The sequence below is a fragment of the Paroedura picta genome, chromosome 1, assembly GCF_049243985.1.
Source record: "Paroedura picta isolate Pp20150507F chromosome 1, Ppicta_v3.0, whole genome shotgun sequence".
Taxonomy (NCBI): Eukaryota; Metazoa; Chordata; class Lepidosauria; order Squamata; family Gekkonidae; genus Paroedura; species Paroedura picta.
The window spans coordinates 78,308,815-78,336,746 of NC_135369.1; the positions used below are offsets into that span (position 1 = coordinate 78,308,815).

General features: G+C 43.8%; 1 protein-coding gene across 1 annotated transcript in view; it reads left to right on the plus strand.

The window, feature by feature from the left end:
• The window catches only part of LOC143840806 (kinesin-like protein KIF28), a 65,403-nt gene that overhangs the window by 16,477 nt on the left and 20,994 nt on the right, over positions 1-27,932 (plus strand). Inside the window, exons 5-14 of the mRNA XM_077344288.1 lie at positions 2,622-2,846; positions 5,080-5,234; positions 6,133-6,244; positions 8,124-8,191; positions 10,449-10,591; positions 14,924-15,045; positions 16,802-16,892; positions 19,083-19,137; positions 21,103-21,226; positions 24,838-24,982. Coding sequence (XP_077200403.1) covers positions 2,622-2,846; positions 5,080-5,234; positions 6,133-6,244; positions 8,124-8,191; positions 10,449-10,591; positions 14,924-15,045; positions 16,802-16,892; positions 19,083-19,137; positions 21,103-21,226; positions 24,838-24,982 — 1,240 coding nt within the window. The remainder of the gene's footprint in view (positions 1-2,621; positions 2,847-5,079; positions 5,235-6,132; positions 6,245-8,123; positions 8,192-10,448; positions 10,592-14,923; positions 15,046-16,801; positions 16,893-19,082; positions 19,138-21,102; positions 21,227-24,837; positions 24,983-27,932) is intronic.

A 27,932-nucleotide genomic window follows, 5' to 3' on the forward strand; every position in this document is an offset into this window, starting at 1 on the left:
TGTGTGTTTTCTCAATTATGTGTTAAAAACATAAATTGAATAGATACATCCTTATTGGAAAAGGTAATGTCTGGTGTACAAAGAAGAGCAAAGAAGACAGTTATGATAATGAGGACAGCACCTTCTCTCTCCTGTTGCCATTCTTTGTCTCTAGATTGCTATTCTTAGGGCAATTTCCTCTTCCTTGACACTTCAGCCTTCCCTCTCTCAGCTAAAAATGTAGTTAGGAACCAATCTTTGTCTCTCTTCTTTCCTGTAAAGTATGTTATTTCCTAAATAAGCCTTTCTCTATTCTTTAATTAGGTTGTGCATTGTTGTGTTGATTACTCTGCCAATACTTGATGATGATATATCCATCAAAAATAGTATGTTAATATACAGTTTTGGCTCCTCCAAGGATCACTGCCTTGTCATGGCGAAGGGCCTTGCGTAGCTCAGTGAAGGTATGAGCTATGCCGTGCAGGGCCACCCAAGATGGACAGATCATAGCAGAGAGCTCTGACAAAAGGTGATCCACTGGAGAAGGAAATGGCAAACCACTCCAGTATCTTTGCCATGAAAACTTTATGGACAGTTCCAAAAGGCATAACGATATGACGCTGGAAGATGAGCCCCTCAGGTCGGAAGGTGTCCAATATGCTATTGGGGATGAGCAGACGGCTAGTACAAGTAGCTCCAGAATGAATGAAGCGACTGGGACAAAGCCGAAAGGACGCTCAGTTGTGGAAGTAACTGAAGGTGAAAAGACACCGATGCTGTAAAGATTTTTATTCCATAGGAACCTGGAACGTCAGATCCATGAATCAAGGCAAGCTGGACATGGTTAAACAAGAGATGACAAGACTGAACATCGACATTTTAGGAATCAGTGAACTAAAATGGACAGGAATGGGTGAAATTTAATTCAGATGACCATCAGGTATACTACTGTGGGCAAGAATCTCTCAAAAGAAATGGAGTAGCTTTCATAATCAATAAAACAGTAGGAAAAGCAGTCTTGGGATACAGTCCCCAAAATGACAGAATGATCTCAGTTTGAATCCAAGGCAAACCATTCAACATCACAATAATCCAGGTCTATGCCCCAACCACTGCTGCTGAAGAGGATGAAGTTGACCAGTTCTATGAAGCCCTACAAGACCTTCTAGAAGCAACAAACAAAATGATGTGCTTATCATCCTGGGGGATTGAAATGCTAAAGTAGGAAGCCAAAAGATAACTGGGATAAAAGGCAAGTTTGGCCTTGGAGTACAAAATGAAGCAGGGCACAGGCTGGTAGAATTTTGTCAAGAGAATATAATGGTCATAGCAAACACTCTTTTCCAGCAACCCAAGAGGTGACTCTACACATGGACAACACCAAACGGTTGACACAGAAATCAGATTGACTATGTGTTTTGCAACCAAAGATGGAGAAGTTCTGTACAGTCAGTAAAAACAAGACCAGGAGCCGATTGTGGTTCAGATCATCAGCTTTTTCTTGCAAAATTTAGGCTTAAATAAAAGAAAGTAGGGAAAAACACTAGGCCACTCAAGTATGAACTAAATCATATCCGGGACGAATATACAGTAGAAGTGACAAATAGATTTAAGGAATTAGATCTGATAGACAGAGTGCCTGAAGAACTATGGACGGAGGTTCTCAACACTGTACAAGAGGTAGCAACTAAAACCATCCCAAAGAAAAAGAAAGGCAAGAAAGCAAAATGGCTGTCTGAGGAGGCTTTACAAATAGCTAAGGAGAGAACGGAAGTGAAAGCCAAGGGAGAAAAAAGCAGAGACATCACCCTGCCAACAAAAGTGCATCTAGTTGCAAAATATGGCTGCGAAGGTTGGACCATAAGGAAGGCCGAGCGTCAAAGAATTGAGACTTTTGAACTCTGGTGCTGGAGAAGACTCTTGCGAGTCCCTTGGACTGCAAGGCGTACAAACCGGTCAGTCCTAGAGGAGATCAGCCCGGACTGCTCCTTAGAAGGCCAGATCCTGAAGATGAAACTCAAATACTTTGGCCACCTCATGAGAAGGAAGGACTCCCTGGAGAAGAGCCTAATGCTGGGAGCAATCGAGGGCAAAAGAAGAAGGGGACGACAGAGAATGAAGTGGCTGGATGGAGTCACTGAAGCAGTAGGTGCAAACTTAAATGGACTCCAGGGAATGGTAGAGGACAGGAAGGCCTGGAGGATCATTGTCCATGGGGTCACAATGGGTTGGACACGATTTCACACCTAACAACAACAACAATACAGTTTTGGAAGCAGGACTGCCATTTGATGGGGAAATCATTCATGCATACGTGTGTTCTATGTTTCAGAACAGAAATTCCTCTGAATTTCCTACATTTCTAGCCATCCAGTTCTATCCATTATTATTAAAAATAAAATGTGCTTATGTACAAGTTATGTATACCAAAATTAAAAGTCCCTTTGTATTAAATGATGGCTGCTTGAGCACTGTGGTAACACTACTGTAGTTACAAAGGATGAAAACTCACCACAGCAAATGGTTCTTAAAATACACTATTGTGAGGCTCTTCTGCAATTTAATCCCAAATATATCTACCAGTAAATGTCTAAACCTAGTTGATAACTTTTCCTTATTTCCCACTTTATCTTCAATTCAAGGTAATAGATTTGCTATCTAAAGTTAAGAAACCAGGTGGACTCAAGGTCAGAGAAGACCAGCAGCAAGGCTTCTATGTGGATGGTTTGAAACTGGTGCCTTGCGACAGTTATGCACAAATTGAGAGGTTGATGGAACAAGGGACCAAAATAAGGACCACTGCATCCACCAGTATGAATGCCACCAGTAGTCGATCTCACATGGTCATCACCCTCCAGTTCAAACAGGTAGAGTACCAAGATGCCGAAGTGGTGTCTGCTTTGCAACCTTTGACGATTACATGTAGAGAATTAGAATCTGAATGTCCTGGATTCTGTGTGATGCTCACACTATGTGAGCCAACTGTTTTATTGTACTTTGACTAGGCTGTCCAGCCTATGGGCACATGCAGCAAGAAGTTGTGAAACTACCTACGTTTTATTTATTTACTAGTAGTAAAGCCTGTTGTGTGCTGTAATGCAACAGGTGCTAGCTCATAGTTTGGTGTGGGTTTAGTGCCTCACTTGGAAGGTGGCAACCCTAAAAGGAGGTCTCTCTGTGCACAGCAGTCCTGATTCAGGGTCAAGCACACCTAGGAAATGTGGAATTCCAGAACACGAACCTACACCTATCCGGCAACCTTACTGCTTCTCTACAATGTTTTCTTGATCTGGAGGCATTATACCCTCCAGGTGGGGCCTGGAGATCTCCTGGAATTGCTCCTCATCTCCAGACTATAAAGATCTGCTCCCCAGGCAAAAATGGCTGCTTTGGAGGGGGGACTCTTTAGCATTGTACCCCACTGAGATTTAGGTATGCCAGCCTCCAGGTGGGGTCTGAGGATCCCCTGGAAGTACAGCTCATCTCCAGGCTGTTAGGCTGATAGAAAACCTTCCCCCCCACATGCTCCCCTTCAAAAGGAATGCATGTGGCCATAGACACCATTCAGCTAGTACAGTACAGCTTGGTTGCTAATGTCTGCCCTTCTGAAGCCTGAGGCAACTGCAGTTCTTGTTGTCCACAAGGCCAAGTCGTTGCCTAGTTGCCAAGTGGAACACCTAGTTCCCCCAAAGTCTCACTGTCTATGTTCCTGTAAAACTAACTCAACTCGAAATTCCAGCCACCTATGCCTTTGATTTCATAGAACCTTCCTAGCAAACATTGATTTTTACCAGGCCAAGCTTGAGAAAAATCACTTCAGTTCCTATGTCTCTCCAGCCATTTACTTGCTCACAATTTACAGTTCCAGGCTGTAAATATTCTTTATTTAGACCTTCCCGCACTTTCCAGACTCGCAGGACTGATGCTGGTCTTTCTGTGCCCTAGAATACAAACAGTTGCTGATAACAGCTGGACATAGTCCAGAGCCCAGGAGGATGAACAACAGTAGATGGCGCCTCTTGAGGGAGGAAGAACAGCATGGGTCTGAGGGAAAATGCTATGAGGGTGATAGCAGAAGAAAAGCAGGTTGGAGGGCCACACAGAAAGAGGTCGGGGGCCACATATGGCTTGCAGGCCTCAGGTTGGGGACCCCTGCTATAGACTAGAGAAAATTCATATAGCTCTGCACAAGGTCTGTAAGTGTACAGTTGAGAATAAATGTTTATTATTGCATAATCTGAGCATGATTTGTGGGACATTTATCAAACTGGCTGACCATCAGTGGCTTGGACACACAAACCCCTGCAACAATCCATATAGCAAAGATAAGAACGGGAAGGGGGAAACTGTCTTTCTAAAAGTGAATAGAGGATTCCTGGAAGTACAAAACAATGTTGTAAATTTATTTATTATCTTATTTATATTCTGCCCTATCTTTGGGAATTCAGGGTGGATTACATTTTGCAGTCCAAATGCAATCCCTCTATAGTAGTTAAAATTAATTCAAATTAATACTATAATATTAAACACATTAAAATGTTATACCCTAAAATCATAAATTAACAATAAATATTATTAAAATCAACTGTAGCATTGTCTCAATGGGATTGAGAGGGAGGGGATCATTCAAAACTCAAGTGTAGCGTCTCAGCTTGGTTGGAGTCAGGCAGAGAGGCCAGAGGAATTGGATGTTACTTTTGGCCTCAGCCATAGACCTGGTGGAACAGCTGTCATGCAAGCCCTGCAGAACAGTCAAAGGTCCTGCAGGGCTCTACTGTCCTCTGGCTGAGTATTGCAGTAGAGTCCTTTATTGTACTAGGATTGCAATTTGAGATTTGATTTGATATGTTTTGATTGTGGGTTGCAGTTTATTTTCATGTGTGAACTAGTGCAGGTTTTTTTTCTGTACATGCATAGATGCCCACATTTTTTCACCAATGCCTTGTTCATTTACAATCAACATGCTATATGTTTGCTAGAAATGATGAATACAGATCCCATGCATGCTGAAGAGTATGAAAAATTCACAAGCAGAGCTTGCAAAGTTTAAGTTACAAATGTGTTCCTTTTGTTTTGCTTTCCTCATGTTATTACTTGCAGATTTTTCTAAAAGAAGATATCACAAAACAATCCATTATAAATTTGGTGGATTTAGCAGGAAGTGAGAGACAAAAATCTTCACGATCAGAAGGAGACAGATTGAGGGAAGGATCACGTGTAAATCTGAGTTTGACCACCTTAGGAAATGTTATCAGGTAAAATGACATTTTGGCCAAGTGATCTATACATATTTGGGGTATTACAATGTGTTCCTGCTTGATTTATTTAGGTACACCAGCATATGTTCAAAGGAAATCAAATCCTAAGATACTTAATATTTAATAATACTTAAGGCAGTATAAGAAAAGAAGAACAGAACTATAAAACCTTAAAATGTACAGTAGGTGAGAATCTTTCTTGATGTTTACTGTTCCAACATCTTTCAATAAACTTGTTGAAATATGTATAATACCTGTAGCCTTATCTTATAATACAGCAGGTTAGTAAAGAATTCAGTTACTTTAATCTTGTTCAGACAGTGCAATAGATGGGAGATTTTACTTCTTTTTAAATGCAACAGTATTCCAACAGGATGCTACTAACAATTGAAAATCACATCTACCATTTCAAACAATGCTTTCAAATAATAAAAAGCTCTCAAATTTCATATCCTGGCCTGATTTAAATGGATTACTTTTAATCAAAGTGTCTGAATTAAAACTAAATGTGGAACAAATCTGCCCATGGCTATTGGCATCTCCAAACATGACTCTAGGGGTCCTGCAGGCACATGTTAACCTGTAGACTGTCAAATAGCATTCACACATGCTCTTAAAGAAATTCTCTAAATCTAAAGTATTGGGGGCCATATATGGTCATGACTGTCACAACAGATGACACATTTTCTTCTGAACCTTTAAAGATTGACCACTTTAAGAAGGACTTGCCAAAGAATCCACCTCTGCCTTTCAAGTGGCAGCTTCTGAACTCAATATCAATAATATCTCTCCATGCCCAACAGATAAATCTTAGTGAGCTGTGATTTAGAGACATATTGAATTCAAGGATATCTCTTGTCCAGCTTACTTTCCCTATCATTCCCCCCTCTTCTAGTGCTTTGGCTGAGGCTGCTGTGGGGAAGAAAGTCTTGCATGTCCCGTATAGGGATTCAGTTCTGACAAAACTCTTGCAGTCTGCTTTGGGAGGAAACAGCAGAACTATTATGGTAAAACTGTCAAGCAAATTTTTTCTGGTGTGTAGAAATCATGCATTCTATATAATTGTTTTTTAATATAAAATTTATAGCAGCAGTGCCTATTAATTCTGTCTTCCCATTGGTTTGGTTGCTGTGATTGGGTATTCTTAATAGGTAAAAACCTAGAGGTTGAGTGGGAGAGAAATGAATGAATATAAAAATACAGAGCATCCAGAAAGACTCCTATAGATTTTTGAAATTTCACACTAAAAAGTTTTTTGTGACAGAAGTGTGCTTCCTAGTTCTGAAGCCATATCTAGCATAGTGTATATTGCTCTGCTTCATGTTGACGCATTAGAACAACATAGAAAGTCCTAGAAAAATCTTGCTGATTAATCAAGGGTAATGGATGAAGGAGAAATAAGGCTTGGGTGCTAAAGGGATTATTCTTGGGGCCATTCCGCACTCGTTCAAAATTGCACAATGGTTGCAAATTGAAATCGCTACTGATTTGCTGTTATGCACAATGTCGTTGACAATCTGCAACACTCCTGAAACTGATCCGCAAAAAGCGCTTCGTTGTAGCGCTTTCAGGGAAATCCCAAAAAGTGGATTCACCCTCCGGAACGCGCTACACTCTTGCAACCAATCTGCAACACTAGCGGGAAAGTTCTGTGCGTTACCGTTGTTGCGGTTTCTGCAAAGTCCCTCCCTCCCTCCTCTGATCTTCCAGCGAAGCGATCGCCATTTTTTTTTCTCGGAGTGAGCGGAGATCAACACACCGGCGAGCCTTTGTTTACCCAGCGAGGCTTCCCCAGCTGCAGTCCCTCCCCAGAGCTGTTTAAAGTCACCAAGCACCACACAGCCCCATTTGCTGGTTTATTTTCCCTTTATTTTTCACTCTATTTTCGGCCAAAAATCGCGGCCGGGCGGGGGGGGGGTATTTTTTTTTTGCTCGGGGGGAGCGTGGCAACGATGAAACGGCAGCTCAAACACCACCTGCTAGCTAGATGGGTCTCTCCGTTGCAACGAATCAACGCAGATTCGTTGGAACCTGTTTTTTTTTTTTTAAACCTTCCTTAAAGGGAAAGGGGCTTTTCGGGAGCATGATAACGGCCGCCCATTGGCTGCTTGTTTGATTGACAGCCAGGGGCGGGACAAAGCTTGGCAATATCGCTTCCTGGCTAGCGATTTTTGCCGAGACCCGAAACCTGTGTGAAACGATAGAAACGCAACTGGATTCCACTACAAAGGCAGGTATGCATAACGACGAATTCCACTATTTAAAATGGCGTTTTTTCATTCCGCAACCAATTTGCTACATAGATCCTGGTGCGGAATGGCCCTTGTTGTTCTGAGTCCTGCAGCTCCCCAAGGCAACTTGGGGGAAGTAGCCAGTCAGCTACTCTAACTCATGCCTTCAAAACTGCTTTCCCAATCCTCTGCCTGACTGGCACCCATTTTGACCTAAGCAGTGTCCTGCACTAAAGGTATTAATTGGGGTGACATATGGAGGGATGTGGGAGAACAGGCTTGACTGCTAACACTATCAACCCAAGTACAGATAATGCTACCTTTGAAATACCAATGCCTGGACTCTGAATAAGGCAGCTTCATATGTTTATCATGCATTTCTTTTACAAAGCAAGGAGAGGGAGGTATTTTATTTAGCTCCATCTCTTACGACAGCTATTTTGGTTTTGGCTTTGCTTCCTGAAAATGTCATTTTAGTGTGACATTTACCAATGCCTCTCAACATTCCAAAAATGCCTACAAGTTTCAGAAGGTTTGGGACCACTGAAGTTAGTGCTGGGAGGGGCTGCCAGTTACCAATCCTTATTCTATTAATAAGCCCGTAACTAACTAGAATGAAGACTCACCTGCCCTAATCCTCTATACATATTTACAGATTGCATCTATTAGTCCAGCAGACATCTGTTACGAAGAAACATTATCTACTTTGCGATATGCTGAGAGGTATATCATTTTCGTATCTTGTTAGACGAGTGGTTGAAATGGATTGCAAAGTAGACTGCTAAATAAGGATAAATTGTAACTTTCTTTCACATAAACTGTCTCATGAGAGCCAGTGTGGTGTAGTGGTTAAGAGTGGCAGACTCTAAGCTGGAGAACCGAGTTTGATTCTCCACATTTCCAGATAGAGCCTGCTGGTGATCTTGGGCCTGTCACAGTTCTCTCAGGGCTCTCTCAGAGCCACCTACTTCACGAGGTGTCTGTTATGGGGAGAGGAAGGGAAGGGATTGTATGCTGCTTTGAGACTCCTTAAGGTAGAGAGAAGTGAGGTTTAAAAAACCCAACTCTTCTATAGTTACCTAAAAATAGTTGCAAACATTTAGATTCCCTCAGGTATTAGCAAGGATAAGGTTTTAAGTCCTTAATTAAATCAGAGAATTCCTTTTTCCAAGTCAAGTTAATCTAAAAGTACTTTAGATAACAGTAATATTTAAAGGGGGTTAAGAGAGACACTGGTATGCAATTAATCCAAAGAGGAGAGCATGCAAGTGGAATAAGTCAGGGAACATTCAGATGTGTATCCTAAGGCACAAAGCATTTGTATCCAAGAACGTGGAGATTCTAATAACCCTGGTGGCTTCGCCACTCATCACCACCATTCTCCACTGACACATCAGTGCCTCTTTAGGCGCCTTTCCCACAACAGTTTTCTCCAGCCAGGCTGCTGCAGGATTTTTGGCAGCCTTAAAAAAAACCTCAGATATTCTGCTGTACCACAAAAGCAATTACCATCTATTGCCCTTTGTCTGTTTCCAGTTCAATCTTAAATTCCTTGTGTTCCCAGTATTATTGTACAGTGAAATCAGAAGAAACCATTTTTGTCCCACTTTGCAGGGAAGGGATGGGAAGGAGAAGCTGCATGATGGCTGGTGTGCTATTATGTTTATGTCAATACTGTGCTCCGGCACTAACCTGACCAATTGCTACTTCACTATTTCAAATTTTAATAGAACGTTTATAACACTATAGCAAATGGGAGAAGAGAAGCACCAAAAGTATATGTGTGTATGGGGGGGGGGGGTATTGAGTCCAGTAGCACTTTAAAGACCAACACATTTTTCTGGGTGTAAGAGATCTTTGACTCTCAAAAGCTTACACTCTCAAAATCTTGCTGGACTCTAAAATGCTACTGGACTCAAATCAAGATGTTCTACAGCAGATCTACACAGCTACCATCTGACCGTGTCAGCCACGACACTCAAGTTCTTGGGAACCAATACAGAGTTGCTGCAGAAGATGTATGGAAGGGGAAAGACAGAGGAAGTGTGCTGTAGAAGCTCTGTTGTAAGCTTGCAAGCTGCTGCGTTTGCAGCAGCAATGGAAGCAGCCAGAGCATCTTCCTCATATGGAAGCAGTCAAAGTTTAGCTTGCAATTATACCAATCTGTAGTATCATTGTTTTCTGGCAATCACTATGGTGTATCCTGACAATTTCTTAACAAAGTGAAATACTGAGGGAAACAAACCATCTTAGGGAATTGGCTTTTTCTCTCAGTCTACAGAAAGCTAAGCGAGTGCTGTTCATTATCCTTTCAAAGGAAACAAGCAATATATTCTGATTATATACTTTTGGCATCTGCTTGTCCAATTTCTATGGATATTTTCAGCTTGTGGCACTCAAGGATGTGGATAGGATCCTTGGAGAGGCCTGCTACCTGTGTCCTTGATCCTGCCCTTCCTGGCTAATAAAAGCTGCTAGAGGGGGGCTGACCAAGTGGATAAAGGAGGTGGAAATACTTCCTTAAGAGTGGAAGTTATACTGTTCATGATCAAGGAGGCAATGATTAGACCTGCTCTGAAAAACCCTTCCTAACCACTATCATCTTAGGGAACTTCCAGCCAGGCTCCAGTCTTCCATTTTTGGGAAAGGTCCTTTAGTGAGTGGTCGTGTACCAGCAGAGGCTCTTGAAAGACACTGATTTTGTGGACACATTTCCATCAGGCTTTAGGTTTGGATTTGAAGCATAGACTGCTTGGTCACCTTTGTTGATAACCTCTGCTGAGAGCTAGACAGGGAGAGTGTGACCCTGCTAGTTTTCCAGGATCTCTCAATGGCCTTCAATACCATCAACCAACTACTGAGCCATTGTGTAATCATTACATTGTAAGCAGCCTTGAGTTCTGTAGATAAGACTTCTTGTTTTGGATCCTTCTAATTTCTGAAAGTGTGGCCTTTTCTCTATTTCTTTCCATCTTGAAAGAACGAAAAAGATAAAGAACAAAGCAGTGATAAATGCAAGTCCAACTGAGAAACTGATAAAGGAACTGAAGGCAGAAAACTGTAACTTGTTGTCCAGGTTGTCAAGTCTTCGAAATTCTGGTAAAAGAGTGGCAGATGAAACAAGTATGTATTACAAAGGAAAAATTGTAAAATAGATATGAACTGGATTAGAAGGCCTCACATACCATTCAGTAGTCTTCTCCACGTCCTGGAAATTATGCAAAGTGCAAAGTCACAGAAATAAAAATCCAAATAAACACAGGAGTTAAACAAGGCTGTATCCTTGCTCCTCAGTTATTTAACCTTTTCTTAAATGACTTACCCTTATATTTTGACAAAGTTAATGGTCATCCCCCCTTTCTTGGCAAAAGACCCACTCCACTTCTTTTATACACGGATGACACAGTAATCTTATCTAGAACTTGAGTTGGCCTTGTACACTATCTCCGGTCATTTACAGATTACTGCAGTGACAATCAACTAAAAATAAATTTTGAAAAAACAAAGATCATGGTATTCACAAAGACCTGCTATAAGTTTTTCTGGATAATAACAGTTGGGCAAACCATAGAGAAAAAATAATCATAGAATCATAGAGTTGGAAGGGGCCATACAGGCCATCTAGTCCAACCCCTTGCTCAACGCAGGATCAGCCCAACGAATCCTAAAGCATCCAAGAAAAGTGTGTATCCCACCTTTGCTTGAAGACTGCCAGTGAGGGGCAGCTCACCACCTCCTTAGGCAGCCTGTTTGGTGTCATCTGCAAACTTGAGTAGTCCCTCCATCCCCTCATCTAGATCTAGATCATTAATAAATATGTTAAAAAGTACTGGACCGATCCCCAATCCCTAAGGTACCCCGCTACACACCTCCCTCCAGTCTGATGAAACACCATTGACAACAACTCTTTGAGTGCGTTTCTCTAACCAATTCCCTATCCACCTAACTATCTGAAAATCCAGATTGCAGTCCTTCAATTTATCCATCAGAACATCATGGGGAACCTTATCAAAAGCTTTACTAAAATCCAAGTAAATGACATCAACTGAATTTCCACGATCCAGCAAACCTGTTACTTGGTCAAAAAAGGAAACCAGGTTGGTCTGATAGGACCCGTTAGAGACAAATCCATGCTGACTTCCTTGGATCACCAAATTGTCCTCCAGATGTTTGCAGATCACTCCCTTTAATATCTGCTCCATTATCTTCCCCACAACAGAGATCAGACTCACTGGTCTGTAGTTTCCTGGGTCATCCTTCCTCCCTTTTTTGAAGATCGGAATAATGTTTGCTCTCTTCCAGTCCATCGGGACATCTCCAGTCCTTAAAGAGGTCCCGAAGATGATGGACAAGGGTTGTGCAAGTTCTCCAGAAAGTTCTTTGAGCACTCTCGGGTGCATTTCATCCGACCCAGGGGATTTGAACTCATCCAGTGCAGCTAAATGCCTCTTGACAATCTCTCTGTCCATGTCAACCTGCCACCCAGACACTATCTCTTGGCTACTGCCATCTCTAGATGTGCCTAAACCCTTTGACCTGTGGGGGAAAAACAGATGTAAAATAGGCGCTGAGCCTTTCTGCTTTCTCTGCATCTTTCGTTAGAGTTTGTCCATCCGCACCCAACAGTGGGCCTATTGCCTCCTGTACTTTACGTTTGCTCCTCACATAACTGAAAAATCTTTTCTTGTTACAGTGGGCTTCCCTGGCCAATCTTAGCTCACTCTCAGCTTTGGCCTTTCTGACGATCGAGCTACAGTGCCTAGTAACCTGTAGGTACTCTTCTTTAGAGCTCTGTCCTACTCTCCATTTCCTGAACATTTTCCTTTTCTTTCTTAGTTCCACGTGGAGTTCTCTGTTCATCCAAATAGGCTCCTTAGAGCTCCTGCAGTGTTTTTGTCTTTCTGGGATACAAAAGGCCAGTTATCCCTTTTAGCTAAGTTTTACCATCAAAAAGGCAACTAAAACCAGCTAGCAGCTATTAAACTCTACAATGCTAAAATAATTCCTCATATTCTTTATGGAATCCCAATACGGATGGATGTGTTTAATAATAAATAAGAAAACTTCCAATCTTCCTTTTTCAGAAATCTATTAGGAGTCCCAAACTGTGTGGCAAATCATACACTGTGCCAACAGAGTCTAGAAGCCAGGGCTTGGTTTCAGTCCTTTAAATATTGGTTAAAAATTCATTTTCATGCTCAACCAGGTAGTTTGTTAATTAACTTTTTGAGTGAGCCTTATTCTCTCAAATGGTTAAGTAAAACATCAAAGAAACTTCAAATTATGGGTCTGCACATATCAACCCTTAGTATGCAAGAGGAAACAGTCATACTAAAATCAATATCACAGAGACTAGAAGATCAGGATACTCAGGTTTTAGGCTCCTCTAATAACAGTGTATGTTCTCCCAGTTTCTGGGATATTCCTTCAAGATATAAATCCATGCCCATGTATCTCCACATTTTGGAGACACACCCCTTAAGAAGAGCATTTCTAGTAGCTCACTTAAACATCTTTCCCTCAAATTTCACCCGAGGTAGATTTTTGAAGATCCCTCCTCAGGAGAGATACTGTTTGCATGGATGTACTGTCCCCGACACACTGTACCACATGCTTTTGGTGTGTCCTAAGTTTTGGTGTGTCCTAAGTTTAAGAGCCTCTTGTGGCGCAGAGTGGTAAGGCAGCCGTCTGAAAGCTTTGCCCATGAGGCTGGGAGTTCGATCCCAGCAGCCGGCTCAAGGTTGACTCAGCCTTCCATCCTTCCGAGGTCGGTAAAATGAGTACCCAGCTTGCTGGGGGGTAAACGGTCATGACTGGAGAAGGCACTGGCAAACCACCCCGTATTGAGTCTGCCATGAAAACGCTGGAGGGCGTCAGACATGACTCGGTGCTTGCACAGGGGATACCTTTACCTTTACCCTTAAGTTTGATGTATACCATCACCCTTTAGCTAACTATCTGAAGAAATTCAGCTGTGTTGATGAGAAACATTGGATTAAAATGATACTGAATGTGAGGGACTCAGCAATTATTGTAAGACTAGCTAAGTTTTTGCTGGCTATTTTAAATGAAAATCTTTTTACGATGGAATCTACATCTGGAACTGTTTGAAATTTTCATTTTATGCTTTGCAATTTTATGCCAATCAAAGTATTCTGATCTGATCTGATACAAGGTGCATGTTAAAGGATTATTAGAAAGTTTATTAATGGAAAAAGAACAGAGTGAACAGAGAGAAGAGCATAGTAAGGCACATGAAATCTCCTGGGGTGGGAAAAGTTTGCTCACATAAAAGAACTAGGTGATTTTCCCAGAAGAGTTCAATACAATACAACTATAATAAACTGAGCCAGCTGGGCTAGGAGAAAATTCCCAGGAGAGAGCTGCTAGAATGGTGAGTGGGGTTTTTTCCCTAAACTGCTCAACTCCTGAGGAGCATTAACTGAGGTTGCTTTGTGAGAGGACAGAGTTTGATACTTGTAGCCAGCTTGGGAGTAGTACTTTTGTCTGAATCCCTTTGGGTCTTTTGTCTGGTCTGTTGTTCATTGAGCAAGGTCTGTTTGCAAACCCCACCTTTGCGGCTGGGAGGTGATGGCTGTGGGCTTCTGAACTCTAAGGCTTCTCCTAGACCAGCAGTTCTCAACCTGGGGGTCACGACCCCTTTAGGGTTCGTTCGGCCTTTCTGGGGGGGGGGGGTTGCGGCAGCATCATGGTGCTGGTTTCCTCCACTCCGCCACAGAACTCACCGAGGCAGTGCAGAGGAGGCCAGCACCATGCTGCCACCTTGGCCACCACCGCTCTTGTGATGCTGGACTCCTCCGTGCCGCCTCAGTAAGCTCTGAGGCGGCGCAGAGGCCAGAGCCATGCTGCTGCTGCTCTGGCCACCACCACCATTCCGCAACCCCTACAGCAGGAGCGACAGTGGCGTGTGCACGTGTGCCATGGTTCCTCCACCACCTCCAGCCGCCATCGTTACCTGCCGCCTGCTGCCATTGCCTGCTGCTGCGTACCACTGCTTCCAGCCGCTATCACCTTGAGGTAGGCGAGCAGGCAATGGAAGCGGGCAGCACGCACAGGCTCACAACAGTCAGGGTGGCGTGGAGGCATCCATTGCCATGGCTCCTCCTCTGCTGGCCACCTCCATCACCTGCTGCCGCTGCTTGCTGCACGCTGCTGTCTCTAACCCTGCTGACGCCTGCCACTGCTTCCTGCTCACGCATCCCCTCGTCGCCGCTTGTGGCCGGCTGCCAACGCATTGGCGGCAACCAACTTAAAAACCCCCCAGAAGAGGCCAAGTGACCCCAAATGGGGTCGTGACCCCAAGGTTGAGAACCACTGCTTTAGAATGTGAGCAAGTGTTAAAGTCAATACATCTAACCTATTTAAGAACAATTTGTGAAGAATGTCGCTAATCTATTTTTTTTCCATATAATGAAATTTTCTCATTTTTACCAGAAGAGCTTCGTTGTTTGCTCGCTGAAAATGAACTGCGAATTCAGGCCATTCAAGCGACATGGGAATATCGGCTGGAAGAAGCCCGGAAAGAATGGGAACAGCAGTATGCTGCAGTGACTCAGGTGCTAAGCTCTAGATCAGGCTTTCTCAGCCAGGGTTTCATTTCATTTCATTTCATTTTATTTTATTTTTATTTATTATATTTATATACCACCCTCCCTGGAGGCTCAGGGCAGTTTACATAAGAACATAAGAACAGTACATGAAACAGTCTATAACATGTAAGTAACCATACAATAATAATAACTAATAGTTGTAAGCATATAACAATATAACAGTATAAACAATATAAACTATGCAACAGTGCAACAGGTCCAGAGTGTATTGGTGGAGTTCTGAGGGGGGACGGGGGGGGGGCAGCAGGGGCCCTTCAGTCGCTGTTGATTATGTCTGGTCTCAACCAAATGTCTGGTGGAAGAGCTCCTTTTTGCAGGGCCTGCGGAACTGTTTAAGCTCTGTCATAAAAGCTGGGGTATCATAGAATCATATAGAATCATAGAATCATGTTTCTAGACAGCCCTGGAAGGCTATCCAAAAATGGTGGGAGTTAATTAATTTTTCATATATTTTTAAAATTTGTCAAACATTTATCAGGTGATATCAGCATATATGGACATAGTGATCCACCCACCTTCAAAATGGCCAAGAGGGACCCCAGATGGGCGTGTACACAGCCATGCACCCCAACCATATTCTGCACAATCGTATCACTTCTGGGGTTTCTAGAAGTCTGAAGAATGTTTCAGGGGTTTCTCAATGGTAAAAAGGTTGAGAAAGGCTGCTCTAGATGCTGAAGGAACAGCTCTACCGTGCCCTGCTTTCAAGTTTTCCCAGGGGCCTTTGAGTGGTCTGAGCCCTGAGAGCCAGTTTGGTGTAGTGGTTAGGAGTGTGGACTTCTAATCTGGCATGCCAGGTTCGATTCTGCGCTCCCCCACATGCAACCAGCTGGGTGACCTTGGGCTCGCCACGGCGCTGATAAAAATTGTTCTGACCGGGCAGTGATATCAGCGCTCTCTCAGCCTCACCCACCCCACAGGGTGTCTGTTGTGGGGAGAGGAATGGGAAGGCGACTGTAAGCCGCTTTGAGCCTCCTTCGGGTAGGGAAAAGCGGCATATAAGAACCAACTCTTCTTCTTCTTCTTCTTCTTCATTGAGGCAGCAATCTGCAGGACATTCAGTGTGGCCCTGCAAGGCAATTCTCATGTTCTTGAGATGATATTCAATGACAATCATGCCTTTCCTAGATTGAAATAATGTATTCCTGGAGCTACTTAATTTTTCATTGTTAAATTAATAGAGCAGCTCTGTGTATAGAACTTCCTCTCCTACTGAAATGCATGAGAGCATGTTTATTTTAGCAATATAAAATCTTGGACTGGATGTTTGCCCAAGATTCATTCATTCACAATCAGAGTGGATTTACCATGCCCTCATCAACTCTTTAGTTGTTTTCCCAACACTTATTGTCTCAAAAGAAAAAAAAAGACTCTTAAGGTTAAGGAGGATGAGAGTTTTAAAGAGCCTCCCCATTTTGAATTAGTGGCAGGCTAAGAAAAATATTCATAAGACTAGGACCCATTCTGCACACTTTCAGAATGTTCTGCACAGGAAAATCTAGCTACAAAAATAGCTTGGTCCCAAATCTATCCTCTGATTTTAAAATCTGCCAAACCTTTAGTGAAAATACCTACCAATTTTCAAATTCTGACAACAGATGAAACCTCTTTTCCTGAATCTTTGGGCAAAAATAGTTTCATATTGTGGCTATATTTTTGACTTGGCAGTGTACCAAAAGAGTTTTAATGAATTCTTCCACAGGAGGGAAGGATGGTGGAAACATTTCCTTATCTTGTGAACATCAATGAAGACCCTCAACTTTCAGGCGTGCTGAAATATGTCATTCAAGATGGTATGTTTTGTTTAAGGGCTGCATATATATTGCTCTTTTAGGCACAGCAGTTGATTATATGATAGTACATTTAAAAAACCATGCGGGAACGGATTTTTGCCCATTATGTGGAAACACATTCCACATAATGGGCACCATGGCAACGGGCGAACTGCTCTCTCTCCCACCATTCCTCTGTCTCCCACTGAACCTTCTCTGGCAATCATCTCTCACCCCTTTCTCCCCCCCACCCATTCTCAGATAATCTTCCCCCTCTTCTCATCCCCCCCCTTTTCCCCCAAAGCATCCCTTCACAGGTAGCTTCCCCCTCTCACTTTCTCTCCCTGCTGTGAGATCTACAGCTGCTGTCCTTTCAACCCCCCTCCCACTTCTAATCAGTAAGACTTCAGGGAGAAGCAGGACTTCAGGAATGAGGAGGCGTCTTTGCCCTGCTGCCACAGCTCCGGCATCGCTTCTTCTGGCAGTCTGACCATTGAGAAGCTGGTAGAAAGCTCGGAAAGGACATAATTGTGGCTGGCAAGGCCTGGTGCTGAGCCCTGATCACTGCGCTGCCCCTGCTGCTGCCCATCACTTGCTGCTGGCCCCGCTCACCTGAGAGCGGGGCCAGCTGTGGAAGATAGGTGGCGGCATCTGGCAAGACCCAGAGCTGAGCCTGACTCTCTGAGGGTGGGACCAGCAGTGGTGCCACACTGAGCAGAACTCAGTGCCGGGCCTTGCCAGCCGCCACCGCCTGTCTTACACAGTTGCAGGAGGAATGGGCATGGTGGAGGCTGGCAAGGTCTGGCACTGAGCTCCTCTCACTGTGCTGCCTTTGCTGCCCATCTCCCACTGCAGGCCCCATGCTCCTGAGGGTGGGGCTGGCCAAAGAAGATGGGTGGCAGCTGCTGAGGCCTGGCACTGAGCCCAGCTTACCTGTGCCCCTGCCACCTGTCTCCCGAGGCTGGCCTTGCATTCCTCATGACGGAACTGGACACGGAGGATAGGTGGTGGAGGCAGCACAGCAAGCAGTGCTCAGCCCCACTATCTAGTGGCCCGCTCCCTGGGGCGGGGGGGGGGGGGGGAGGACAGACATCACTTCCAGTTTTCCATTACATCAAGCACGCCAGTTGATACGTTTCCACAACAATAGTCATCACTAGGCATTAAATAGTACATATTAATAATCACACATGGTACTTTCAGTGTAATATAAAGGGCAAGTCCCCATTGTAAGAAATTTGCAATCTATGGGCTGGACACCACCAGTATACAGCCCTTGTGGAAGTAGATCTTTTCAATCTTTCCCTTATCTCACAGCTCCCTTTAGACACCAAAAAAGCAATATAGTGGGGAGAGAGACCACACAACATGGGCAATTACAGTGGACGATTTTTCTTCTATCAGCACCTTGTAGAATCCAACTCAAAGCATTTCTGTGGGTGCAAAGACAACAAAGGTGCAACAGGTGTGCATTTATGTGAATGTTATAGTGACCTTGCGGGAGAAAGCTTGTTTTCCATCATAGCAAAGATATCCTAGAAGGAATTATTTTGTTTTGGTTGAGGATTTAGGAAATAAGTGGTCTTTTATGCATAGACAACAAAGGACATTTTTGCAGGCAAATCTGTTGATGATCTGGAGTCTGGGAAGTGAATGAAAAATTACATCAACCAGTTTGTACATTCTATTTTAAAATGGTTCTCTTCCACTCTGAATCTGAAGGGGAGCCATCCATTCTTCTGAAAGTAGTCTTTTAAAACTATCCAAGGATGGCTTTAAGCACCTTCATGTCAAAGTGCGCATTTTACTGTAAAGTAAAGAAGAGGTGGTTCTTATATGCCGCTTTTCTCTACCTGAAGGAGTCTCAAAGCGGCTTACGGTCGCCTTCCCTTTCCTCTCCCCACAACAGACACCCTGTAAAGTAGGTGAGGCTGAAAGAGCCCTGATATTACTAGCTGCTTGCTAGTTTAAGTGTTGGAAACAACTATTCAGATTTTGTTTTGCTTGATCTTAAATAACTGGACATATTTACTGCAAACCATGTGGTGGTTCTGTTGTCTTATCTCTCGCAGATTGCCTGGATGACAGGCTGCAGTAAATTGGGGTCAGCATAGATAGTTTTAGAAGGCACATAGCAGCACTCATTGGAAGCTGTGCTTAGCAGCTATCTTTACAGCCTGTCAAGGGTAAAATGGAAACTTTTTCTTTCAGGTTCTTCTGATATTGGTCAGTCATCCTCAAATGCAATAACCCTCAGAGGTTTGGGGTAAGCCTACTTTTGTGACCTTTGTTCTCATGCATGGGCTGTGTGGTAACTTGGAGGCACACAGAGTAGGAAAGTCTCCCGAGAGAGCTTGTAACCAAATGCTGCCAGAGTTTGGTGGCTGGCAGGGCATTGCTTATCAATCAAAAAGATTTCTGGATTCAAACATATTAAGAAATCATAATTAATCTCAATCTAGCCCAAGCTAATGAGCCAGATACAAACCATGCTTTAGAATCTAAATGTGTTGGCAAGCCAGCATTTGGACTACAGTGTAAAAACTGCAGTTTATCATAATGTCTTAATGCAATATTATAGCAAATATTGCATAGCAACTTTAAGACCAACAAAGATTCATTCAAGGTGTGAGCTTTTGAGTGCATGCACTCTTCCTCGGATAATGAAACAAAGACCATAAGTGTGTAGGCATAAGGAAAAAGTAAATTAGCAAATTAGTAAACTGTCATAACATCCAAATTATGCAGTGTGATAATTTTTGCTAAAAATGCGAGTACGTTCTTTGAGTTCAGTTGTACTTCACAAATAAAAATGTCAAGGTTAATAATTAATGGCAGACACTTTCCCCATTGTAAAACAAAATAATTAAATGAGACTAGTTGCTTTTAATTAACTTTTAATTATTTCATGACATCAACAAACTTTGCATGGTGAACATATAGAAACTTTAAATTCCATCTGTTCACCATCATAGAAGAAGGAGAGTTGGTTTGTATACCTTGATTTTCAGTTCCCCATGGAGGCTCAAAGCAACTTACAATTGCCTTCCCTTCCTCTCCCCACAACAGGCACCCTGTGAGGTAGGTGAGGCTGAGAGACCTGACAGGACTGCTTGGTCAGAACAGCTCTATCTGGAGGCTGTGATGGGCCCAAGGTCACCCAACTGGCTGCATGTGGAGGAGCGAGAAATCAAATTGGCTTGCTGGTTTAGAAGCCACTGCTCTTAACACCACACTTTTCATGTGCATTGACACCAGACTATTAGTTCATCTAACACAGTATGGTCTACTCAGCTGAGCAGCTCTCTCTTTTAGTGTACACCCAGTTTGGTGTAGTAGCTAGGAGTGTGAACTTCTAATCTGGCATGCCGGGTTCGATTCTGCGCTCCCCCACAGGCAGCCAGCTGGGTGACCTTGGGCTCGCCACAGCACTGATAAAACTGTTCTGTCCAAGCAGTAATATCAGGGCTCTCTCAGCCTCACCCACCTCACAGGGTGTCTGCTGTGGGGAGAGGAATGGGAAGGCGACTGTAAGCCGCTTTGAGCATCCTTCAGGTAGAGAAAAGCAGCATATAAGAACCAACTCTTCTTCTTCTTCTAATTGTTGAGGTGATTGATTGCTTGTTTGTATGTTTGAAATAAGAGCCTCTTGTGGCGCAGAGTGGTAAGGCAGCGACATGCTGTCTGAAGCTGTTTGCCCATGAGGTTGGGAGTTCAATCCCAGCAGCCGGCTCAAGGTTGACTCAGCCTTCCATCCTTCCGAGGTTGGTAAAATGAGTACCCAGCTTGCTGGGGGGTAAAAGGTCATGACTGGGGAAGGCACTGGCAAACCACCCCGTATTGAGTCTGCCATGAAAACGCTAGAGGGCATCACCCCAAGGCTCAGACATGACTCAGTGCTTGCACAGGGGATACCTTTACCTTTATGTTTGCAATGGCCTTTGGCTATACATGATAAATTTGACAGACTGACTGACTAGGGACTCTTCAACTAGAGATGCCAGAAATTAAGTGCTAAACCTTTTGCTTCAGAAGATCTTTTCACACTGAGCTCTGACCCCTCTCTGTCAGTTTCTTCTCCTTATGGTCCTTATGCCATGCTCAGTAATCCCCCCCCCTTTCCCTTTATTTACTAGAATCAAACCCAGTAATTTAATTATAGGCAAGAAGTTGTATTATGACTTTTATGAAAATGTCATGGCTTTGAATTGCTTGTTTTGCTCTCTTTCAGTATTTTGCAGAAGCATGCAACCATCACAAACACTGGTGGCAAAGTTTCTATAACTCCTCAAGTTAATTGCAAAGTCATAGTTAATGGTGTGCCCATTGTTGTGAAAACTAAACTGCAGCATCTGGTGAGTTCTTTATTCATAATTTACTGCAGAAATCTCAATGTATAGCAATAGTTTACAGTTTTATGCTGCTAACAGAAATCTAAGCCATGTCCAAGCCAAGTGGTATATCTTTTTATTTATTTATTTAGATTTATATACCGCCCTCCCCGAAGGCTCCATTGTCCTTTGTCCTTTGGTACAGTTCCACCTTTAAAGTGTTAAAAACAGATTGGACTTTGAAATGTTCAACTTCTAATGCTCTCGCAGGAATTGTGGGTAGAGATATCTGTATCATTAAAGAAACTCCTGACTTTAGAATGTATAGATGAAGCATGTGAGCCACTAAGCCGAGTACAGTTCTCCTGTCATCTATTAGGCCCTGCCAGGAGCTTGACAAAACCCCTGTTCTTGCTGACCAAGGTAGTGTGACCAAGCCTCTGATGGACATGCAAAGCGAGCTTTAGTCTGATTGGAAAGCTGCACATTGTGTAGGCTGCTGTGATGCAAGAGTGCAGCATTTTAAATGCAAACCTGGGAAAGAACATTTTTGGGTCTTTCAGATCCCATGCAGCTGTAAGAGGAAATCATCTGAAATGGTTGGTCAGTTCATTTCTTCTTTCCTTATTGTGCTGTTTACAGATTCAGGTGGGTAGCCATGTTGGTCTGAAGCAACAGAACAAAGTTTAGGTCCAGCGGCACCTACAAGACCAACCAAGTTTAATTCTGGGTATAAGCTTTTGTGTGCAGGCACACTTCTCTAGATACTTTGAAAAAGACTTCACCAACCTATGCTGCCCTAGCCTGGCACACAAAGAGTTAGTGCAAGGGCAAGCACGGTTACAAAGTCAAGCAAGTTCAAAGCGCGTACCAGAGAGTAGTCAAAAGTCCAGTCCGGGTCTTATTAGGAATTGCTAGTGGATGAAGTCCAAAGGAGAACCGAAAGAGTTGTCGTTTATCTTTACCAAGGTCAAGCCGGGAATCTGTGGAGCATTCAATCAAAGTGTAATCTAGTCGGGTGGAGCAGGGTCAAGCCGGGAATCAGTCAAGCAGAGCTTCGCCGAAGCGTCGGGGAGCAGGAAATCAGTCAAGGCAACAGGTGGACATGTGCACAAAGTTGCAGCCACACTGGGAAGCACTTCGGCTGTGCTTAAGAACAAGCTGAGCTGTCACACCAAGTGGGTGCACCTGGCACTCAGCCTTCCTCCGATGAATGAGCCCCACCTGAGCCCAACCTAGCCTGTTGCTGTAGTCTAAGCCGAGCACTTTGCCTGCGTGTTGCCAACATTGTCCTCCTGCATTCCCTCCTGCGCTCTGGAGATGAGTCTGGGCTGTTCAGGGGTGTTGCTGCAGGCTAAGGTAATGCTGGTGCAGAGGGCATGGTGCTTGTCCGGCTGGGACCTATCGGGACTTGCCTCTCTAAGCAGCACCCTGCTGCTTTGCTCCAGCTCCTCCACTTCTTCCTCCGAGGGAGCTGGCAGAATGAGCTCAGGCAGTGGTGCAGAGGCACCCTCTGGAGACGGGGCCATGACACAACCATAATATATAGGTGGGGGAGGGGTTAGTTGCCATGAATGGCTAATTAGAGTCAGATTGCATGAGCGATAAATATAGATATGATTGGATTAAAATACTTGGTAAGACCTGTGAATAATAGCAAATTAGCATACAGATAATAAAAGAGGTAATAAAACAGATGCAAGAACTGAGTGACTTAATGTGTGTAGTGAGAATAAAAACCCAATTTCTCTGTTAAGGCAGGGGTGGGGGAGGTGTCCATTGTCCTGAGTATTGTAATAATTTGTAATTCATTAATCTCCCATTCTAGTCTGTTTCTGAAATTCCTTTGCAATAAAACAGCTACTTTGAAGTTCCCATTGAAGTCTCTACCTTTATGTAACAGTTGGTGAAGTCTATTTCAGTGTATCTGAAATGCACAGGAAAGCTTATACCCAGAAATAAACATTGTTGGTTTTAAGGTGCTACTCAAACTTTGTTTTGTGCTGTTACAGTATGTGTTATTCTGGTCCTTTTTGCCTTGTTTTATAATTATGTAATCTGTCGACTCTCAATGAGAAAAGCAACCAAACTCCCCACAATGCTTTACTAAAAACTAGTTGCCGAATATATTAATAAATAGCAGTTAGTAGTATAGTATTGAAAAGTACATATCTAAATGATATGCAGCCCTCTCCTGTTGTCACTTGGGGCACACAATAGTATTTTGGAGAAAATATTTAGCTTATATGTAGCATTTAGAGAGCTCAGTGTGTAATTCTTACAGTCTTCCCCTGTAGAATAGGCCCATACATTATCCCCATTATAAGAACCCAACTCAGCCAGGGCTAGTTCAATTTATCCCCCTAGGGTTCCTTAGGATGTAGAGAGCAGAAAGATGGCAAACTCAAATTTCTTTATAAAAACTGTTTTATATAGTAGCAAGGTAGCAAACTCCAAAGTTACACAGAAAGTATAAAATACAATATAATCATGACTCATAAGTAAAACAGACTAAGTCTAAGAGAGGTGACCCTAGAGGTGGCTGACCCAAAATCCTAAAAGGTTTAGTTTAAAGATTTTTTACTAATAAAGCTTCATTGCATAGTAGAGATCCAAACCAATAGAGTGGGCAGGAGACCAGTTATATTCTGGAAAGTTCTGGGCCACCAAACAAAGGGCTGATTGAAGATATCGAACATAAAGTTAGACGGGCCAAACAATCTACTGCAGCTGTGACAAGACCTAGACTGAATCTGCTTATTTGTTTATTCCATTGTCAATCCTGTTTGTTTATTCCATTGTCAATCCAGATCGATTTGAACTTGGGTCTTCCTCCCCCCCCCCCATTGAAACAGAAAAGTGTTCTACGTGTGCTTAGGGAGGCTCAGAAGGGGAGGGGGGAGGCAAACACAGCCAAAGCATCTTTCTTTGTTTTCTTGAAGGGGGGGGGAGAATTGCAGACAGCAGAGGAGGGAGAAAAAAATCCAAGATACAAATCTCTGCCGACAGAAGTTCTGCTGAGAAATTAGGAGCTTCCCTTTTAAAGCAAGCTTGTCACTTGGGCAGCCTTGGCCAATCAGGGCTTCTCTACCATCGAGCTCATGCTTTCTCAAACTGATTCTGAAAATATTGAGGGTTATTTCCACTCCTAAATATTGCAGGATAAGGTAGGGTCACTCAGGATCACTCATGCTTGTTGCAGAGGGAAAATTTAAATCGGACAAAATCAAAATGGAAATCGTATTCAGTGGAGATGGCAGGGACTGAATCGACCTGGGATTGGAATAAAAGCTCTGTGCAGTTTATACCCTAGGTGAAGGGAGTTGACATCTCACACCAGAACTTCAGAGCAAAGTGTTTTTTACAATCTTCTTCCTCAGGAAATAGAAAGAACAACAGAGCCTTTGATATTCACATGGTTGGGGGAAATGTTATTTCAAATGGAAAGGTCTCATATTGCCAATAGTGGATTAGCAGGAGTAGGATTTGAACCAGAACTTCCTATGCATAGTTTATCCTCTTGGCCCTTGTCCTATAGTTCGACTATACTAGTCCGGCTGTGAATATAGACTGCTTCACAAACAAGTGTGCAGTAGAAAAATTTTCAGTAAGTATTTTGTACTTTAATCCCTCAGGACCGTATTATTTTGGGGTCAAATAATGCCTATCTGTACGTTGGCCCACCTGTAGATCGTACCAGCGAGGACCTCAGCAGATATGATTACGACTTTGTTCAGTCAGAACTAGCAGCAGCAAAAGGCTTCAGTGTAGATAAACTTGGTAAGTGACAAACCATTGGTGCTGCGACAACAGCATGTGAGGATAGAATAGTGTTTTGCCCCCCTTCACATCAGCTGCATGGTGCTTCTGTATTTGTGCTGAATTATACTGCATGTTACCAAACAAGGAAAAGAGGGTTCCAGGACTCAGCTTTGCCTTACTGAAACGTATGTGGTAGATATTTTGCCACTTCTGCTTTTTTCTTTGTTTATTTTATTTATTTATTTATAATTATATATGTATACCACCGCTCTTGGACTTGCTATCTCATGGCGGTTCACAACATGCAATAAAACATCTACTCATAAAACAGTCAATTAAAATCCCAACAATAATAAATCCCCAATTACAAAAACATAAAAACAAGGACATAAAAACAAGATGACGGATTAATGTAAAAACTTATCCTGACCTCACAAGCAGCTGAACCAGTATGGGCTGGGAAGCCAGTGATGCAAAGCTAGAAATAAAAAGATGGAATAATTCAGGGTGAATCAACTAGTGGATCCAGGCTGATCTAACATCTAAGCCTGGAACCAGGGGAGGGGGACCTGATCACACTCCCTGGTACTCCATGTGCCCAGCCTCAACCAAACAGAAGAGCTCCGTCTTGCAGGCCCTGCAGGACCCAGAGAGTTCTGAGAGGGCCCACGGCTTATCTGGCAGCTCATTCCACCAGGCTGGGGCCAGGATCAAAAAGGCTCTGGCCCTGGTCGAGGCCAGGTGCACTTCCCAGGACTCCAGGATCATCAGCAGATTCATAACCACAGAGTGAAGTGCTCTGTAGACGGCATAGGGAGGTAAGTGGTCCCTTAGGTAAGTAGGACCCAAGCTGCATATAGCCTTAAAGGTCAAGACTAGAACCTTGAACTTGATCTGGAAACAAACTGGCAGCCAGTACAGCTGCCTCAGCAATGGCTGGGGTCCTCCAAGATGATTTAGTGAGGACCATGCAGATGCATTCTGCACCAGTTGTAATTTCTGGGTCAAGGACAAGGGTAGGCCCACATAGAGTGAGTTACAGAAGACTAATCTGGAAGTGACTGTTGCATGGATCTCCGTGGCTAGGTGTTCAGGGGACAGGTAGGGCACTAGTAGGTATGCCTGGCATAGGTGGAAAAATGCCATCCAGGCTGCCTTCATGATCTGAGCCTCCATGGAGAGTGAGGCATCAAAGATCACCCCCAAATTCCTGGCCGATGGTATAGCTGTCAATTGTACCCCATCCAGGGAGGATAAATGCACTTCCCGATCCTGCCCCCATCTTCCCAGCCACAAGACCTCCATTTTGAAGGAGTTGAGTTTCAAGCGACTCTTCCTGATTCATCCAGCCTCTGCTTACAAACAACTGGCAAATGTTTCAGGGGAGAGATCTGGCTGGCCATCAGGAGATAGAGCTGGGTGTTATCTGCATACTGGTGACATCCCAGCCCATACCTATGGACCAACTGAGCCAGAGGGCGCATATAGATGTTAAACAAGTTAGGGGAGTGTATCACCCCCTGAGGCACCCCACAAGGGAGTGCAAAGGGGTCTGACGTCTCCTCCCCCATCGCTATCCTCTGAGATGTATTCTTTAGAAAGGCGGTCAGCTACTTCAGGACTGTTCCCCTGATCCCTGTATCAAAAGCCAAAAGTGAACCAAAAGCTCATGATCAACCACATCAAATGCGGCCGACAGATCTAATAACACGAGAATACATGATCCACCTCAATCCAGTTGGTGCCGAAGACCATTCGTCAGAGCGACCAGCACGGTCTCCATCCCATGACCTGGACAAAAGCCAGACTGGTACGTATCCAGGTCAGAAATTTCATCCAAAAACACGGCCTTTTAACCACCTTACCTAGGAATGCAAGATGCGATACCGGGCGGTAGCTGGCAGGGTCCCATGGGTCCAGTGATGGTTTCTTCAGGAGGGGATGTACCACCACCTCCTTGATCCTCTGAGGAAATTCTCCTGATTGAAGGGAGAGGTTGATAATCTCCTTCAGAGGATCACCTATCCTCCGGTTGCTCAATCTGAGTAGCCAAGACAGACAGGGATCAAAGGGGCAAGTAGTCAACCTCACTGACCCAAGCAATTTGTCCACTTAGGATGAAGAGAGCCACCTGAAGCCATCAACCTAATCCCCCGCAATAGCCACGGAGCTTCCAGTTAATGTTCTGTATCAACTGTTGCAGTAAGTTCACAACAGAACAACAAGACTTTATCTGCAAAAAAGCCTGCTAAAGCCTCACAGCCTAAATCCAATTCACTACTATTTAGGCGCCCTTCTTCGAGAGCAGTGAGAGTCCAAACTACCCTAAACAACTGGGCAGGGCGAGAGCTAGTGGATGCAATTTCTGCAGCGAAGTAATCACGCTTCTCCACTTTCACTGCCATCTCATATGCCCTCATAAGCGTGTGATGAGATGTTCTTGCCGCCTCATCGCGAGTCTTCCGCCACACTCACTCTAGCCATCTCACCTCCCTCTTTCTCTCTCAACGCTCCAAGGAAAACCAAGGAGCCTGTTTGATGCAAGGGCAGAGAGGGCGCTCAGCAGCAATCTCATCAGTAGCGGCCAACAGATGGGGCTACCAGTCCTCTACCAAGGCCTCAAACGAGATGCCAGAAAGCCTCGGGTCCCATAGAGCATTCAGGAATCTATCATATTCTATAAGTCTCCACGGGCAGACTAAAATACATCCATCACCCAAACGGGTGTGTGGAATCCAAAGCCTAATCTTCAGGGTATGGTAGTCCAACCATGGGATGATGGTATTAGCCACCAGATCCACCTCCACTCCCACACCAAGGATTTGATCCAGGGTATGGCCAGCCTAATGGATGGGGCTAGCAACAAATTGCAAGAGCCCCAGTGTCGCCATAGTCAACACCAACAAGTCCTGCAGATGGCGAATCCGCATGGACATTGAAGTCGCCCAGAATTAAGAGTCTGGGGAAC